We start from the raw sequence: 19,323 nt of genomic DNA, 5'->3' as shown, positions 1-19,323 counted from the left end.
TTACCATGTAAAAAAAACACAACAACAACAAAAAAAAAAATGGTGATTTTTCTGTTAAGGTTTAAGGAATATAAAAAAAAGGAGAGAAACCATTTTTTTTCCTTAATAGGTTTTGAAAAATCATTTATTTAGATGATTTAAATACAGATTTGAACTTAACATTCTACTCTCATAGAACCTCGTTGCCACAGGAGATTTATACAACAGATGAGTTTTGGAGCTGGTGGCTTTAATTTTTTTTACCTCTAAGTTTAGGGTTTTCTTTCTTTCTTTCTTTTGTACTAACATTTGTGTGGCTTAGATGTTTTTCAGCTTGCCCTGCCCCAATATGTTTACTGTTCTAGCACTACCTTATTGGACGATTGATGATGGTGAAGTGAGTAAGAGGCACCAACTGTATAAAAAGTATGGAATTAGCAACAGGCTCTGAACAGTGAAGTCAATGCTGAAGAGCTCTGGCTCTCATAGACTCCCATTCAAAAATCTTAAAGGCTAATTCACAATTTAATTATTTTTTTTTAACCACATATCATGATATATTTAATAAATTCCCCTCTTTCTGATCAGTGTTCTGGCATTCAATCTGAAAATAATTTTAAAATGAAACAGAAAAAAGACAAATCTCGCTCCTCACTCCTCTCCAGATCCACCCTCTCTTCCAAATATGGCCACTTCTGGCTCCAAAAACAAGACGGTGACCAGGTAAAAACAAAAAAACTGACGTTTTTAAAATGACAGTTCACAACTTCTTCTATCTTTTATATACATCCAATGGTAACAGATAGTAAGTAATGTTAAAATGTCTAAAATTTAGCTCTAGATTTTTTATTTATTTATTTGGCACTTATCCTGAGTAATTTTTTTTTTAAAAGCACAGTGTATTCCTACAGAGAATGTTTTTCTCTTTTCTCATCTTATCAGTATTAAAAATGTTTTGTAAAATATGTTTTAATCACTGACTGGATATGAAAATGGACAAAGCCTCTCTGATGCCACCAAGTTTCCTGAACAGCACTTTTGAAGCTTGGCATGGTGGCTCCAGCAGTTGCCACTTCAGTAGAGCCTGACTCCTCCTCACTTAAAGCAGCCACACCTTTAATTCAGCATAACTTCAAGCCTTAATACAATTTAAATTACAGAGTTAAATAAAAATGAACCCTCTGAACAATTGTCATGAATGGGTAAATTAGCTATAGAGACCAAAACCATTTTAATACCAGACCATGAACATGTTCATTACTGCTGTAAAGTTGGTCATTTTTACATGGAGCTCTGTGAGGATGAAATCATTTTTGGTGGCCAGCCTCAATTGGCCATTCAAGGAATTGTAGTTTTTGATGCTTCATCTTTCAGCCCTGAGGGCTGCTGCTAAATTTTATTCATTTACACATTAATTTTTCCCTGAGATTAGAACTCAGATAAAGTATTTCACTGAACAGTTTTACAGAGAAATTCTGCTGGATTGCCTTTCATTAATTAAAGTGTCAAACGACACTGTTAACTGTGTTTAATGTGATAATACTTCAATTTAGCAAATTAAATAGGTTGTTCTGTGTTAAATAATGGTAATGTTAACTGAACCACATGAAGCCTCCTGCTGTCAGTAACAATCAGCAGCTGCATCTCAGCTGGCATTCAGTTAGCGGAAAAATGATTCCCATTCAATGCAAACTGTTCAATAGAACAAACTGAACATCAACATTCTTAAAATTGCAACAGTGTTAACTTAATTTCTCACTCTTCATGAGGGTCTGCAAAAAAACTCTATTCTTCACGTTAGCATTAAGTTTTATTAGATTATTTCAAAGGGGCTGGAAAGCAAATAAAACAAATCAAAGCAAAAAACCCTTAAATGATGAAAACTTATCCTATATTTAAAACGCAAATTGTTATATTATCTCTGGCCAAATTTTTTTAGCATTATATGGTTTCTTAATGACAAAATAATCAACTTAAATAGATATGAATGCATGATAATGTGTGGAACCTCACGTCTGTTATGCTGTCAATATGGTTCATTTGTTGGTTTTTTAAAAATCTCCACCACTGAAATCACACATCATGAGCAAAATAAGCAGTCCAGCTGTGGCTGAGCATTTCAACATTTCAACCTTGAAACTACGGTGTAACGGTGGCATTCTTAAAACCACAGATTCTGACTTCTGGGGTTTCATTTGTAAAAATGAAAAAAACAAAACAACAAAAAAAAAAAACACCTCACGAACCAATCCTGTCAGTTTGTAGTGTGGGACTTTCTGTATCCTTTTTCTTATTCACAACTGGTGTCTGGTTTGATCACATGTCTTTGAATTACTCTCATATTTCAACTTGGCATTAGGTAGCGTAGAGTAGTTTTACAGAGTTTGAGCAGAGTAGGAGGTGAGCTGGTGTGCTCGAGCTGCAGCAAGTAAGGTGGTGTGAGTGGTGAGACAGGCACATCTGCACATTCAGGAGAACACAACAGTGTGGAGTTACATCAAGACAATTATAAGGCAGGAGAGGAATTAATTTAATGGAAAGAACTTCTAATGATGGAACTTTGCAGAGAGGAGTTTTAAGGTGTTCAGTCAATGAGTGTATCCTCCTTAAAAACTGCACATGATACCGTCTTTCACAAACAAATAGACATCACATTCTGAATAGGGATACATGAGGAGTTTCAGCAAAGCTATTACGGATAGATTTGCTATTTAAAGAGATTAACTGCATAACTCTACTGTGTTGTGTGATTTGTTGTATGTAGATTCTATAGCGCTCTCTCCTGGTTTGAAATAAACCTGAGAAACACATTGTCCTGCAAGTGTAGACATGTCGCCTAACCTGACTGAAAATGTGCCTCTCTGCAGCTGTGGGTGTGGCTGAACACTCACTGGCTGCCTTACCTGGAAGAAGTGTAACCTGAGCTGAAAGGCGGTGGTCGAAGGAGTGATTGAAATCATTGCAGCTCTCCTTTTTTCTAGTCAGTTAAGCTGTTTAGGTATTGCAAGGCAGAGCGCCCTGTTTATATATTTGCTATTAAAGAGGAACACTTTCATTGACTGAACAACCGCATGGATAAGGAGTTATGATACCAAGTTTAGGGTCAAAAAGGAAAGATAATCAATCCAGGATGGATAGAAACACTGGAGACTTGCCACAGGTAAGATTTCAGCTAATAAGTTAGACAAAAAGGAAAACATTAAGCAGTAATTTCTTTGAACAGCAATTGCCAAGCTCTAATTTACCATGTTTATGAGAGTGTAAAATCAATGCTTTTGCACGAGTCACTAAATAACAACGGCTTCACTGTAGTGTTTGTTCCAAAGAAATCAGCCCTCTCGCTTTCATTACCGTCAGGTCTGTGAAGTGAGAGGAGAAGCAGTTTTGCTTCTGTTTGTGGGACTCGCTCAAGCATTTTGTTTTTTCTTTTTACTTCCTCAATTCAGCCTGACTTCCCTGCTGTTAGTAATTTCCCACAATAGGAGCAGTTACTTACTCAGAAATATGTCAGATAATGACTGATTTAAGGAAGATAGTAGGTTCCTGTAATGCCACGATAAAGATGCTCATTGTACTGTGTGGTACAATGGCTGTTCAGTGAGCTGTGACCGACACACGCTGGTGTAGGTATGGTCTGTGAAGCAGAAAAAAGTCTGCTTTCACTCTCTTATCCATAAAAAAAAAAAAAAAAAAAAAAAAACTTTTAAGCAGAGCTTTGGTGAAGTAATTAATTGAAATAACAGTTAAAGGAAGACCCTGAAAAACCCAATAGATGGTCAGTTTGTTTGTTGCCTTGTACTATTGTCACTTTACCATTCATATTTTGCAAAGTAAACAAAATTATTCATATACAATATGCTTCTTGATCAATAGGGATAATCGCTCACATTTGGACATACAAGAAATGAAAATCTAAAAACATTTCATCTTTTTATACTACCCTCTTGTGCTTTCAGCTGAGCAATGAGATGCAGCTGAACATCATGAACAGGGTAAAGAGGGGAGAGTTATCCATAGAGGATGCTCTGAACCAGGCCAGGAAGGACAGGGAGCAGCTGCTCAAACAACAGAGCCTGGCTGAAGAGGTACCTTCATTTTAACCAAATTTCCTTCATACTCTGAAGCAGGTACAAGAATTTCATGTTGTCCTGAGTCTGAGTGTTGCCTGACTGTACATAAGCAATGACTCTTGAACTGTAGAGTAAGATGATGGTGATAGAGCTGTTTATGACATGAATCATGGAAAGGATCCACATCAATAAATCAGTCTGCATAACAGAAGCGCCTGACCGCTCTGGAGACTGATAGAATCTGACTCCAATTTAGTTTGATCTTTGACATTTCCATCTTTGGATTTTGCTCATTATGAAAGATGAATTTCAGTTTTCTGAAGAAACTGTTCAATTTAATTTTCTCTCTTGTAGAGATTTAGCTCAATACCCATCTGATGTCTGTGAAACACTAAAATCAATATTTTAGATTACCAATGGATTGCTAGTTGTGTCCCAGCACTATGAAGCATTTGAATGTCTTTCAGCTGATTGTTTTAGTTTTCTGGCCTGTAACTCTACTTCTTAATTTACTTTCACTGCTTTGAGATGGTTTTGGCAGCTGGTTTAACTGAAAAACTGCTGCTAAATATGTGTTATCTGCTCAGCACCAAACAGTAAACAGATATGTTAGTGCCTGCGGCTGAATATAGCAAGGCAAGTAAAAGAGACAGTTTTGGTAGCTGTCAGTAAAAGAAAGAAAAAGATTTTTTTCCTTGAATTTCATTGGCAAGTATATGTTTTAACTTTGATAGACAGAGAAAGTGGAGTTTCTGGTCTTTGGCTTCAGCTGTTTATTCATAGACACATGGGAGCGGCATCAGCCACCGCAATGAACTCTGACAGGAAACCAGTTCAAAGACAGTATTTCCATCCTCTATTGCTTTGTGAATGACCTACTTATAAAGTCTGAAGCTCGAGACATTCTTTATTTAAAATTACATCACTGTGTCACACACGTCTTCCTTTGCTCCTTAAACACTGCAGTGTTTTTAAGCTGCTCGGCCTGTTGGGTCAGTTTTGGGCTAAATCTGTTTCTGACCAGTTTGAGTTGCAGAGAGCTATTTTTATGAAAGAATGTAGTAGGTAGCTTTTGTTCTACGCCTTAGCAGGAAACAAACAAAGGACAGGGCGATCTAATGGTTTTCTAGAAGGTGATTTCCCGTTGAGTTTTAATATCTGACTTGGGTTCTTGCAGTTGCAGGAACAGAAACCCTCACAGTACAACTTCAGCGTTCACAAGCACGGCCGCTACAGGTGGCAGAAGCGGGTTCTTCAGGTGAGTTAAGGAGCAGCAACAACAGCAGCAAACAGATATAAGAGCTTTCAGCCACGCTAGCAGCTCTGTGATGCTGTGCACAGTCATGCTCCATAGGCCGGCATGCTAACACCCTCACAACAGGACGATGTTTAGCAAGTATAAACATATCAGATTTAATGTCTTAGGATCCGAACATTTGTAAATTAGCAGTAAACACATGGTAAAGTGGAGGGTCAGGTTAATGTCAATAACATTGCAGGTTTTTAATAAACCAGAGACTTGGACAAATGCAATTTTTCACCTGATGATGACACCATATTTGAAATTATGTGATCCCCAAGGTGGTTGTGACACTACAGGAAAAGTAATAGGATCGCCATTGGAACTGATTGCTGAGTACCAGTCCCAATCGAATTGGATCTGAAAGATTGTATATATGAATTTTATATATTCATATATACATATTGATTAATTCTTGATCTATAATGCTGTGATTATACAGAAAATTATTCAAATTTACAACATCTATGTGACGGCAGATGTAAACAAAGGATCGGGGCTAGGTTTGTGCCAACACAGGGTTAGAAAACTTTGAAAAAATTGTCTTGAACAGTAGAGATCGCTACTTACTTATTGTAGTTTCTGACTAGTCCAAACTGGCTAATCAACCAACATCATTAAACCTGGAGACATGCTGCTAATGCTAATGTCTAAAACTCTGTCGACAGTTTTACTGCATTTACACTAATTGTATACTATATTGATACTTGCATATGCTAACATAACATTTTGGTGAACATCTAGGTTGATTCTAAGACCAAACTGCTGTGCAGCATAGAGAAGGGCATCGTCAAGCGGCAACTTCCCTTCTCTATTGTCAAGAGTTGTGATGATGGAGTGGGTTCAAGGTTCTCCATTTCCTTTAAAGGACACCATGACTACGAACTGGAGGCAACATCACTGGAGGACAAACATAAGGTGAATTTATAACTTGTGTGGATACATTCAAGCTATTAAAATACCAGTGTATGGAAAGCAGCCAACGTCATTTCTTTAATAATTCATATCAAGAGGAAGAAAGATGTCACGTATTCCATTGCGGTCACTTATTCTTGATGCCTTCTTTGTGCCTTTTTTCATGCTTGTGGTTCTGTCTGTTTGAATAGATCATGCAGCTTGTGAATCAGATAATTTATGGGAACATTTACAGCAGTGCTGAAGAGCACAATGAAGAAACCCTCCAGCTGCCTCAAGCATCACAGAGCCTTCGGGAAGGGGTCTTGTTACTGCACCGAGGCGGCCTCGCATCATTCAAATGGGTGAAGTACGTATGTGTGCTTTGTTATTGCAGCACTGCAATACGGCTACACAACAATTCAGTTTGATTCAATTCAGTTTTTTTTTAATTATGATGGTAATTCACAATATAAGTCATCTGAAGGCACCATTATCATTATATGAAGACCTCACAATATTATATTATGCATATATGTTTTAAGACAGAAAGCCAACAAATCCAAATGATTCCCTTTGAACAAGCTCTTTGCTTATAATGGAAAGCAAAAAGTCCCCTTTAATAGGAGGAAACCTCCAGCAGAATCAGGCTCAGGGAGGGCAGATGTCTGCCTCAGCTCGTTGGAATTGGAGCAAAGGGGAGAGGGGAAAGGAAAGCAGATCAGAAAAACAATGCAACAAATAAGAAAATAAGTGATGAGAAATAAACTGATGTTTAATTAACCATGGATCAAGTCTGTGGTTCATTTCTAAACTAAAACATCTATACTACTTTGTGCGTGACTGGCTAAGTGACAACACATCTTAATCTTTCCCTATAAGCCAACAATGTTTTAGTGTCAAACTGTGCTCATCTAAACGCTGTACTATATAGTTTGACAATGAAGAATATTCTGGACTGAAGGGCACCTATAAGTATACTCAAAACTGCTTACTTGCTTTCTTTCTGAGTGCTGTTGAGAATGTTGATGTCTCTCATGTCTCCATACTAATGATGAAGCAGGAAGGCATTTGTTTCCGTATCTGTGAGCCCCAGATCATGTGGCTCAGCTGCTATCTGCTGTCAGATTCCTGTACTTGAAGCCTGTTATCAACCATCTTTCTAAGCAAAATTCCTCAAACTGAGTCTTTCCGCATTGCATCTGGCTCCTCTTCTCTGTTTCCTCATGTCATAGTGGGCAGAGAGGCAGACTTAGTTATCTTTGAATATTTTGAATTGAGGCAAGCTGGGCTTTGTACTAAGTTGACCATGTCTTGGCTACAGTTTTATATTCAACAGAAGGACAGTTATGAAAGTGGTATTGACTTTCTCATCTGTATAGCACAAGATAATATGTGTATTTACCAAAATGCCTGTTACTTTTTAAGCCTGGTTCTCTCCTTTTGAACTGGCAGTGACATTACCTTGTCCACGGGTGCATCATATATATTTTTGTACAAAATAGAGCCAGATCAATAAGTCAACTAGGCAAATGTACTGAGAGACTGTTGCAGATACAGGTCAGAATCAGTCTAACAAATCAGGTATTGGTCGGCTCGAGTACAAAACAGCAGAATTCAAGGCTTGAAGTATACTAGCAGCAAAACCAGCATAGTGCATGAGTGCATACTGAATACAGCTGGCATACACTGTAGACGACGCAGCCCAGGTCTTGTTGTTGAGTGTTACACTATACATGAATCCCTCTCCATTTTGTTCCAGGTATGAGGTCCAGCTCCACCCGGGCCAACTAACGCTGATGCCCTTCAAGCGGCGATGCCCTGCTGATGGCGAGATGACATCCTGGGTGCCAGCGTCCATTACCATTCACCTGTCAGATGGCAACACCAGTGTGCAGAAACCTCATGGCCCCGACACTTTCACTCTGATCACCCACAAAAATAATTATCAGTGAGTGAGGTTTATAAAAATACTAAGCAGTTAATGAATTCTGTCAGTCAAACCAGCTGGACTTTTGATTTACAGCCTCAGACTGGGTGTATTTTCATTCAGCAGACTTTTTTTTCTTACAATGTATTTATCTTTTTTTTTTTTTAGCAGTTATGATGTGGCTTCATTGGAGTGATAATGCCATACATAATGGCCTGAAGTGTTTGTTCAAGGGACCTCTTACCACTTAATTGGACCTAATTAAATGCAATACTACAAGATAATAATAAAAAAAGAAGAATCAAATTTACTGATTTAGAGTTACCTTTTGATTTGCAACGGTTATTTTAATTGGTTGGGTTGACGTTATAATGTAGGTAATTGCATCCACTTAATATGGTGTGCAGTTTCAACTGTTATGTTTGTGTTAGCTGATTTAAAACTAAATTCAAGTTGAAGTACCTTAAACTGGCTTGATTGACTTAATTTTTCTTCACCTTGGAGTTCAGCATTTTCAGTCTTCTGTGTCTAGACAATTTTAGATGGTTAAGACTAAAGAATATATGTTAGTCTGTGATAGTTGAATATAATTTCTATAGAAGTCTTCATAGCTGAAAAAGATTGATGCAAACTGTCAATTTTTACCCAGGAACATTGTTGTTAATTGAGCCCAAACATTGTTTTTAGAGCGTAGGCCTGAACTGTTAATTCAAGGGACCTATTCCAACCACCTAGTCAAATACATGAATGCAAGATAATCAATCTAATTTACTGATTTAGACAAACTTTTTAAGTTGCGTACATTATTTTGATAGGTTAGGTTGACATAATAATGTAGGTAATTACATCAACTTAGTATTATATGTAATTTAAAGTGAAAAGTAGACTCAAGTTGAGGTAACTTAATGAATTTGGCTTGATAACTAATTTTTTCTTCACCTTAAGTTCAGGAATTCAAATCCCCTCCTCTATCCTAACATGCCTGGACAATTTCAGATGGTCAAGACTGATAGTTAAAACTATCCTTAATTGGAGATGAAAGGCTAATTCCCCTAAGTCAACTTAGTATGTTAATTGTAAAAAAGACTGACACAAACTGTTGCATTATTTACTTATTTTTATTGTTGAGCCCAAACATTATCAAATAGATTTATTTTTTTCAAATCTGATTTGTGCATCAGATTTATTTCAGCTAATAAGGCCAGTGTTGTTAATTTATTGCAGGTTCAGGGTACCTACACCAGATCAAACAGCTTCCCCAGGCGCTGTCCAGAAGGAGCGGGATGCTTGGGTCCAAGCCATTCACAAACTGTGTTCTGACTGGAAGAGAAAGTCCTTCCGACATCTCAGCATACCTGAAGACTCAGAGGACAACGATACAGATCTTGAGTCAAGTGGCGGATTCGGTGCTGGAAGTAGCATTTATCCTCCAGTTGACTATGAAAATGCAGACCCCACATCCAATGGTGGAGGTGATTTATCAGCAGGTAATGGGAGTCAAACTTGTCCCTCAGCTGACTATACAAAACCTTTTCCTAAACCTCGCCGTGCTAGGAAGACTTCTGATCAAGACACTGGACCGGATGTTTTGCCTGCCATCCCATCACCAACCTCTCCCCATGCTACTACCCTGGTATCACCCACCTCCCCTCCAGCCTCACCCTGCCATGCTGGCCTCACATCCTCATCCACAGTCCCAGAGTCTCTTACCCATGAATCAGGCTGTCTGGTCATAAAAAAGCCTTCACTCCCAAGTATCCCACCTCCCCCACCTTTACCCCTGAAATTAAAGATAAACCCAAGAAAAACACGCACCAAGGCTTTCCACTGGGACACTGTTGGCTCAGAGAAGGTAACTGTCACTTTTAACTTGCAACTTCATTCATCAGAAGACATTAAATTACCATATTTTCACACTTAACTATAAAGTTTATTAGTGTGAATCATTCATATTTAAATGCTGTGCTTTATTGTTTGCAATTGTTTGCAAAAATAGCAAGGTCAGTAGTACCTTAGTTTCACTTCATTATTCCTCATATTTTATCATTGATGTGAAATATTCTTGGTTTCGTCCGAGTTATTTCTTTCCACGTGTTGTTGTTTTGTGTTAACACTGATTTCCTCATAAAATTAAGCTGTCTCGCTACAGAATTAATTTGTTTCTTGGCAGATTGCAAAATCATTTTGGATACAGGAAAACACCGGGAGGATTGAAGTCGACACATCGCGCTTATACGAGCAATTTGCTGTTAAAGATCTGGGGACGTTTGAAGCAGCTGAGCCGAGTAATACCCAGCATATTATGCTCAGCCAGAAGATTGCACACAACTTCAGTGAGTAGCTCAACAATAAATATGTCCCTGAGTTTTGAGGTGAAGTTGCTCATAAATATTGTCGGCTGCTACACATAATTTGTAGCATTTTAGAAAGGAGATTAGGTTTTCTTGACAAAATAATAAGTTTGATTTCCTTGTTGTAATGAAAAGCCGTTGTTCCAGAATGAATCAAATAAGGGAGCTTTTTTTTTTTTTTTTCCATCAGTGAGTTAGAAGTTAGGTGTGTTTCTACAACCACCAGAGGGAAGCACTACACAGAAAGAGTATTAAAGATCTCTGCAATGCTAATGCCAGGCTCTTTAATTTTCATAAATTAGACTTTAATTGCCCCCAATTTAAAGAAAGTTGACCTGAGAGTGTTTTAGGGAGGGCATAAAAGTGATGACATTTTTCTCTTTTTAAATAATGACTGAGACACAGTGGCTCCAAAGCAGACAGATGGATGTTCTGCATGTGTGTCTGCAGGGGGCAGTGTGTCCTCAATCCAGCAGGGCCTGAACTACCCCTTGGAATCTGCAGAGCGATTGTGGAGTGGAATATGTTCTATTTCTCATCTAATGGCTTGTCACTTTTGATTAACTGAGTGTATGTGGCTTGTATATTTCAAGACCTAAGCCAGGGGAGTACACTTCAGAAGCTCCGTCTCACAGGTCCTCCATGTGACACAGTCACTGCGAGGCGATACAGATGTGGTGGTGGGCTGCTCAATGGAATCAGTGTGAATGTGCAGACTGGCAACATAATTAGAGTTCACATGGTCATGAAATATGGATAGGGAGATCTGAGTGACAACGGCAGTGATTTCCTGCCTTGACACAGAATACCCTCCTTTCCTGACCTGGAAACTTTTGGTTGTGTCAGGAGCAGGAGCTGAGTGATGACAGCCTGCAGGCAACTCGAGGCCAAGCTGCAAGCTTTAGAAAAATTTAGACATTTGAAGAACAAGGGAGACTGTCTGTCTGGCTCTTTCTGCGTCTCTGGTCCCATTAACACCAACATAGAAAGTGACATTCCAGTACTGTAATACAAAAATACTGTAGTCCAAGAAAATGTCACTTAGGTAAAAGTATGTAAATAATATCAGCAAAGAGTACTTAACATATCAAACACAATGGCTCTTGTAAGTGTTACGCTATTCTATAGTATGTTATACAGTATACTGCTGTTACTGATGCACGAATGTGTAGGCAAAATTTTATGCTTGCAACAAACTAGATTATGGTAACTGACTGTTTTGTGTAGTATTTTCATTCCTATTCATAAACTATCTGTTTAAGAAGGATAACCTTTATATCTGAGCTGTACTGAAATAGAATGATTTGAGATTCAAGAGTGTTTAAGGAGGTCACATGCTCACAGTGTGGACCGTGAAATGAAAAGTGACTGTTCCATATGGCAGTGCAACAACAACAAGGCATGATAGAAAACATTCCTCAAAAATAGAGAAGAGTCATATATAATAAGAAGCAAAGAAATTGTGTAACTAAAGTGCGGTACATTGTGCAAGAGTTGCACCTAGGTGTATATATGTTATATACATATTTACATTGTGCCAGCGTGCTGCATATTAGAGATGAGGTGATGGTTGGGATTTAGATCTGAGGTCAAAATATACGCTATAAATATCAATATAAAAGAACACAAAATGTTACCACTAAAGTTAGTAAGTAAAAATACTCTAATTTCTGACTAAAGAAGAGTAGAAATTGTTAATTAACATACATCACTGCATTTTGTATCTGACTTTGAGGCAACTTTTCATCAATAAGTTTTGTTTTTGTAATAAAAATTGAACAGAATCAGTCCAGAGGTGTTTTCTGGCTGTTTGCACTATTAAAAACACAAACTCCCACAGGATTCAGCTTTCATTGAAGCCGAAGATGGAAAAAAAACACAGTTGTTAATAGGACTTCTCCTACTCTCCTTCTCTCTCTCAATCTCTTGGCATCCGCCACACAGACACAGTCACATGTACCCTCTCCCTGCTCTTGTTTGCATGTTTATCACCACAAACCTGCCTAAATCTGTGCTGTTTATTCAGCTCATATCTCATTCTTTGCCACACTATTTATTCATCTGATCCCATTACACTGGGAGCCAGTGTGCATGCAAAATCTCACATTCTTTTTATTTTTGAACAAAGATAGAAACAGCTCAGCAGACAGTGAGACTCCACCTCAGTCAGATAACATCACAAGAATGTGATCAATAATTAACCAACAAACTCAGAGCTGATAATTAGCATCATGCGTAAAGCTGGCACCCTTGCTTTATCCACAGTGACTTACAATTATTTATTCTGTAGAAAAAACTGCCCTCAAACTTATGCAGGATAAAAAAAAATAAATTAAAAAACTATTTGATTATTAATACACATTTGTCAGTGCTAGTTACTGTGTTTGATGTATTAATTGCCTAGCTGTTCCCTACATGTGGGTTGATTAATGTGAGAGGATAGGATTTAAAAAAAATAAAATAAAATTGTTTCTAACGTTTAGTAAATAAGATTTAAATTAAGTTCAGACAGGCTATCACCTCTGCACCTCTGAAATATGACAAGGGAGCCTAACTAGACTTTGCTTATATTATGAGCAAGTCAAAAAAAAAAAAAAAAATGGAGCAAATGTGTTTGATCAGGCACAGCATTAAAACCACTGACAAGTAAAGACTGATCATCTTAGAACACAGTCTTCTGCTGGGAAACCTTGAATCCTGTCATTCTCTGGGTGTTACCCTGCTACATGGAAAAACATACCAAAAAAACATCCCAACCCCCCCCCCCAAAAAAAAACAAATAAACAAAAAAAAAAAAAACCCTTAGGAATGGCTTGAGGAACACAACAAAGAACATAAGATGTTGAGTCATCCAAATTCCCCAGATCTAGCTCAACACTTCAGCATCCAAACGCAGAACAAGTCTGATGCAGGGCAGGATCAGGGGACAAAGGGGACATGTACAAAACCATCCAGGTGGTTTTAATGTTGTGGCTGATCTGTGTATGCTTATCCATGTTGGTTGAATCTAACTACTTCTCAGATAATAGATGATTTAAAAAGTGCAGTATTTCACTTTAAAATGTTGTGGAGTAGAGGTAGAAAGTAGCTTTAAGTGGCACAACTCAAATAAAATCCCTCAAAGTTGTACCTAAGCTCAGTACTAGTAATAAATATTCCTCTAATGAGATGAGATCCATGCTGGAGTTGTATGATCAAAGTACATTTCTGTTTAGAATGTGTGTCCGACTAATATGGTTATTTACCTTGAGAGCCCCTGTGCATGCTGCCTATTGAAGGACTGGAAATGTCGCACTCCTAATTAAAAGTACACCTGTGGCTTCCTGTGCCCAGTGGGATACACTCTCCATCTCCATACTCTAATTTGCCAGGGCAATGCCCAGTTTGTCTGAGTGCCAGTCAACAAAGGGCCTAATTTGTACTTGTGTTTGCGTGTGTGTGTGTGTGTGTGTGCGTGTGTGTGTGTGTGTGTGTGTGTGTGTGTGTGTGTGTGTGTGTTTTGGGGGGCCAGATGAGATAGCCTAACCCTCACTCATGAGGACACTAGTAGTGCTCAAAATTGTTTTTGATGTTTGATGTTGTGATTCCTCATTTGAAAATGTGACATGAAAGCCTCTGTTGGTCCTGCTAAGGGAATTACTGTCTCAAGTCTTTAATGTCAAGGATTTAGAGACGTGTTGATTGCAGCTTTGTACCTCTGAAATGCTTCTCATTTAACATGCTTATTTTATTCACTTGGTCATGAGCAGATTTTCAATCAGTTTGATGATTTGAACCCACTAGTTTAACTCTTACTTCAGACTGGAAATGCTGAAAGCCAACATCAGAGGACAGTTAAAGGAATATTTCAGCATTCTGGGAAATACTACCAGCTGCTTTGCTCAGACTTACATAAGACAAATGACACAACTTCTATCGATGAGTTCCAAAATCCATATTCATATTAAATAATGTGCAAGAAAAAGCCCAAATACATAGTATTCCAAACATAGCATGCCAAAGACGTCAATATGTCCTACTACATTCAATCAAATTTTGCAGTATGCAAGCCAGCATGCTTTTCTGACCCACAATCCTCTGTGCAGTTACTTCAAAGTGCCTTGCATGAGTATAAACAAACTTCACCCATAGATGATGGATGACAGCTTATTCTGCAATGTAGGCAGTCACAAATTTAAGGTGCAATGATGAAGTAGTATGTCCCAATTGTATGTATATTAAACGTAATTTGCAATTTTGAATACAGTCTTTGTCTGTCAGAACCAGCGGCAGGTTAGCTTAGCTTAGAATAAGACTCATAATGTAACTAAAAATGTAAGATAGCTGTTTTAAAAATGACTGCATCTTGGTTTTCATATGAATTGAACAAGCTATGTAGTGTCAAGTAAAAAACTTAAGTAATGCATTTACATTTAAACCAATCACTTTATATAAAGATGGACTGACCCTTTGTGATGTCAAACTCCCAGCGATTCCAAAAATGAGAAAAAAGGTATAGCATGCAAACATTGCTGGACAATGAACTGTCCTTTTAGAGTGCCCATCTGTCAGTCAAATCAGCCACACTCTTAACTATGCGAAATGTTTTAGTCTCAGTCCAAATGAAATGGGTGAGTTATATAAAAATCCACACCTGTACATGTGCCAGTAATGGGAAAATAAGCTGTAAAGCTCTAAACATGTCTGCCTCTACTGTAAACTTAGACATTTTAACATATGAGGATTGGCTCAATATAGGAGTCAGTCTCGAGTGGCCATTTCAGTAACTGCAGTTATCCGGCACTGCAGCGTTGGCTTCATTTCTCAGCTCATACTAATCATGATGCTAAGATAAGCTGCTGGATGTTGCATCATATACAACAGATAAACATGACAATTATATCAATCTCATCTAACTCTCACAAAGTGAATAAAAATCTTTCTCAAACCGTCAAACTCCTCCTTTCGCATGTAGTACACTGTATTTTCAGAATTTACTTAGCTTAAGTAACTGTATTTTGTAAATTTCACCATGTATTTTACATACATGTCTAAAACTCTGAGGCTCCTAATGAATGTTACTCACAGCTCCTGAATTATGCAGAGGCATTTTCTATAAAACAGAGGAAAAAAAAAAAATCACACCAGCTTTGACTTGATAGAATGCAAATCTGTGCATTTCCCTAAGGCATTTGGGAGAAAGTAATTAAGCAAAGGACCCTTTGTCTTCGGAATGCTTTTTGAGTCATTTCATCGCAGGATAAGAAGACTATCTGTCAAGAGAAAAGCTTTCATGTACCATTGAGTGTGTTGACTTTTTCTAATCTATTGTTCCTCTAGACATTTTCCTCAAAAGTTTTCCAGTGCAACCAGGAGACCTGAAGGACAAACTGTTTGTCATTAATGAGGAAGATGGAGGCCTGTCTGATGAGCACATCACCTCTCTGAGGAGGTATGACTTTGTGCCAAAAAATGCTGATTTGTATTCATTCCTTACAGCGTCGCCGCTGAAGCTGAGAGGTGAATGACTTTTCCTGCCCAAGTCCATGGGCGGTTGATGTGTGTTTTCATTGGCAGGGGCAAAACCATCGGAAACTTGCAGGTTTGAAAAGCATCAACAAGGGATGTGAGTGCACAGTACAGCCAGGACAATGTGAAACAGTGGAAACAGCTGCTAGTTCATGTGAGGAAGGCACAAGCTTTGCACAGCCGTCTTGGCTGTATTCTAATACTAAAGAGCAGATGCCAGAACCTTTTACCAGAGCAGCTTACTAATAAAAGTTTTATCTCGGTTTATTTGTGGAGATGGAAACTATTGACATACCCTCAGGAGTATAACACTGAAAGCGGGTAAAATGCTTCCTGATTCTTACCTGCAGTTTACTCAGTGGCTCTGGATGCTGACCTCCTGGAAGGCAAGACTAATGTACTGTGTGGAAGATTTTATTTATTCTATGAAAACGTAATATATATTTTAATGCGCTGTGGCGTAGGCCTGAGAAATACAATCTTGAAAGAACCACTCCCAACAGGTGCTGCAATATTAATGGCCGATGCTTCTCCGGTGGCACATAGCTTGACTCGTGGAAAACGTGAAAGCGTTTGGTTCGAGGTCAGAAGGCACAGAAACGACAGTAGAAGGGAGGAAGCGGGGTTCAAATTCAGTGCAAGTGAGTAAATGGCTGTTTGCCTCAGCGTTTCACAGCTTTTTAGAAGCTGACCAGGACGATCGGCATCACTTAGCTTTTAAACACTTGTCTTTGACCAGGCCACTGGAAGTCAGTCTAATGGCATCAGTCCAGAAGAGTCTGCAAGGGAACATGTGATAATATGAAGGGGGAAACTTCAAAATGATAAAAATGAAACAAAAACATCACCCCAACTGCAATATCAATTTTTAAAATTGAAATGAATTTTTTCATCTTTCTGCTGGATAAATAAGGACTGATATTTTGGACAGCTGCACATTTTTTTGTGTTGCTCCTGACACTTCAACACGATGTGAAAATGGATATACTTTCCTCTTAAAAAAGTAGAAAATGAGCTTGATTTTTATAACCTGCTTAGAATTACATTCTGAGGCTTTCAAGGGTCCTAGTAGCTTCAGTTAGGGGGTGCAAGGCTCACACATTGGTTATACCACTATTCAAAATCAGCCTCCATCAGAGTTACTTATATGAAAGTAAAGGAGGTCCCTATTCATCAAAAACTTTTCAGAAATCTGATCCTCAACCCCATATACAGTAGACGGTTTGAGGACATATGCTTTTCTCCCTTAGCAATAAAATATTCACTGCGGCACCTAAAGATATCAGCTCTAGAAGGAAAGTTTCTGCTTTTGTGATTGTTTCCAAACTTTCCTCAATTCCCGGTTTTTCTTGGGAGTGTGAGATCTGTTGGGTTTTCGTGTATATTTTTTCAAGTCATAACCTTGTTGTTGTTTTAAATATAAAAACAGTGACTTGATGCAACTTGATGATTTTTTTTTTGTTTATTCATAACAATGTAACCATGTACTTTGCAGCAGACTCTATATTCCCCTTTTGCTCTGTGAAGTTGAGTAGATTTAGGATGAAATGTATCCTGTAGATTTTGGCTTCCAGTTTCTACAGTTTGGTTAATGACTCTCACCTGTGTTGAGGAAACTACAATCATTAGGTGGACATTGAAATGAATCAAAATGTAGCTCATAGTGATAAAGTTTGCTGAAAACATTAAAGTATCAACTTGATCATGTTTGGCCCCCAAAAAATCCATCATTGACAGTTTAATGACTTAGATTTTTTAAATAAGTAGCAAACAAATTGACTTAATCTTTACCTTAGAATTGACTTTATTCATTTGTTTAAAAGGGACAGCATTCATGAATAAAATTTGTCAGATTTAGACCAAAAATTGCCACTGTTGCCGTCCCTGGACACATTAATACTTTATAGTGAAAGACAAAACAACATCAAATCACATCCAGGAACAAACAACAGGAGCAAAATTGTAAAACTAACTACAGAACAGACACACAAGGAAGATGAGACTTAACATCTAAATAAAGTACAATCCGTAGCCATACAATGTCAAGAATGTTTGAAACACACCCGTACACTCATAAAGAAGAATGAGGCAGGCACACACTGCAATAAACACAGCTCATCATCTGACATCTGGCATGCAGACTTCAGACAAACTGGATAGACACAGCTGGACAGAGCAAAATGAAAATATATGAAATATCATACTGGCACTGCTGTTTTTCCAACAGTTAATTTCAAAATTTCTACTACAGATTGCAACAGTAATTCTCTCAAATTAAGCTCATCTCTATTGCAGCCTCAACACAGCAGTTTGTGAGTCTCGCCTGCAGTAGTCATGATCTTTAATCTGTTGATTTGTGGGCATGAATTTTAGTTTGTTTTTTCATGTAAATGAACAAGAATAATACAAATTTAAATCAGCGCATTAGTGGCCGGTGATTCAGCCTGGTGTGACTAAATGGTGTGTGTTTGGTTTTGACATAGTGAAGAAGTAAAGAGCTGTTCCTGTCAGAGAGAACTACAACTGGTACATTATTGCTCTACTAATCCAAAATCAACCTAAGCCTTTTCTCTAACCATAACCTTTGACTTGGTATCTATGGTCTGAAGGTGGATTTATAGTTCAGCCATGTTTTTTTTTCCGTTTTTCAGCAATTCTGTCAGCATACACTGACAGACTATAATAATTCAACCAATGCACAATATACGTAGACTGCAGTCCTTAAGTGAGCCTTTGAATATGTACGCAGTTTGAATGGTGACTGGTTGAAAGGTGGAACGACCACAGCAAAGTTCAAATCAGCATTGTGTGCTTATGATTGCAAACGTAACAGGCCTGACATGAAAGTAGAAGTTCTTTGTTCAATATGTCCCCAGTCTTTTCTGCATCGGTGGTAAACGAAACAGCACAAACATGAACAAGAACATTTTCAGTTGTTTTGCATAACCTATGTTTGACGCTGCCCCCAAGTGGCAGCAGACAGCTGCAACAGGTAGATGTTATTCTGCTAAAGTCTACACAGCACCAGTAAAAAGTTGTGTTTCATCTTTGATCCACAGCTGCCAAGATGGTGCTCATGTCAGAGGTTATCTCATCATGATGGGGACAAAATGGCACAAAATAGCACATGGAACAAAATGTCCTGAAAGGTGGAATACTATGATACAAAATTAATGTTTTATTTTGGCTAGTTATACTGAAACAAAATCACCAGCCACTAATGCAAAGATTTAATGTTGGTGTTTCTTTGTGATTGCTCATGAAAAAATGGAAAACTCACTCCCTTTACAC

General features: G+C 38.1%; 1 protein-coding gene across 1 annotated transcript in view; it reads left to right on the top strand.

Moving 5' to 3' along the window:
- The first annotated feature begins 2,903 nt into the window (after nt 1-2,903).
- LOC111566228 (uncharacterized) overlaps nt 2,904-19,323 on the top strand; it is a 45,191-nt gene continuing 28,771 nt past the window's right edge. Inside the window, exons 1-9 of the mRNA XM_023266721.3 lie at nt 2,904-3,139; nt 3,936-4,064; nt 5,227-5,307; nt 6,094-6,267; nt 6,456-6,613; nt 8,006-8,194; nt 9,398-10,025; nt 10,344-10,506; nt 15,844-15,955. Coding sequence (XP_023122489.1) covers nt 3,065-3,139; nt 3,936-4,064; nt 5,227-5,307; nt 6,094-6,267; nt 6,456-6,613; nt 8,006-8,194; nt 9,398-10,025; nt 10,344-10,506; nt 15,844-15,955 — 1,709 coding nt within the window. The 5' untranslated portion in view covers nt 2,904-3,064. The remainder of the gene's footprint in view (nt 3,140-3,935; nt 4,065-5,226; nt 5,308-6,093; nt 6,268-6,455; nt 6,614-8,005; nt 8,195-9,397; nt 10,026-10,343; nt 10,507-15,843; nt 15,956-19,323) is intronic.

This window comes from Amphiprion ocellaris, chromosome 8 (assembly GCF_022539595.1).
Source record: "Amphiprion ocellaris isolate individual 3 ecotype Okinawa chromosome 8, ASM2253959v1, whole genome shotgun sequence".
Classification (NCBI taxonomy): Eukaryota; Metazoa; Chordata; class Actinopteri; family Pomacentridae; genus Amphiprion; species Amphiprion ocellaris.
Note: the sequence above shows the minus strand (reverse complement) of the source record. Positions and strands in the feature narration are given on the sequence as shown.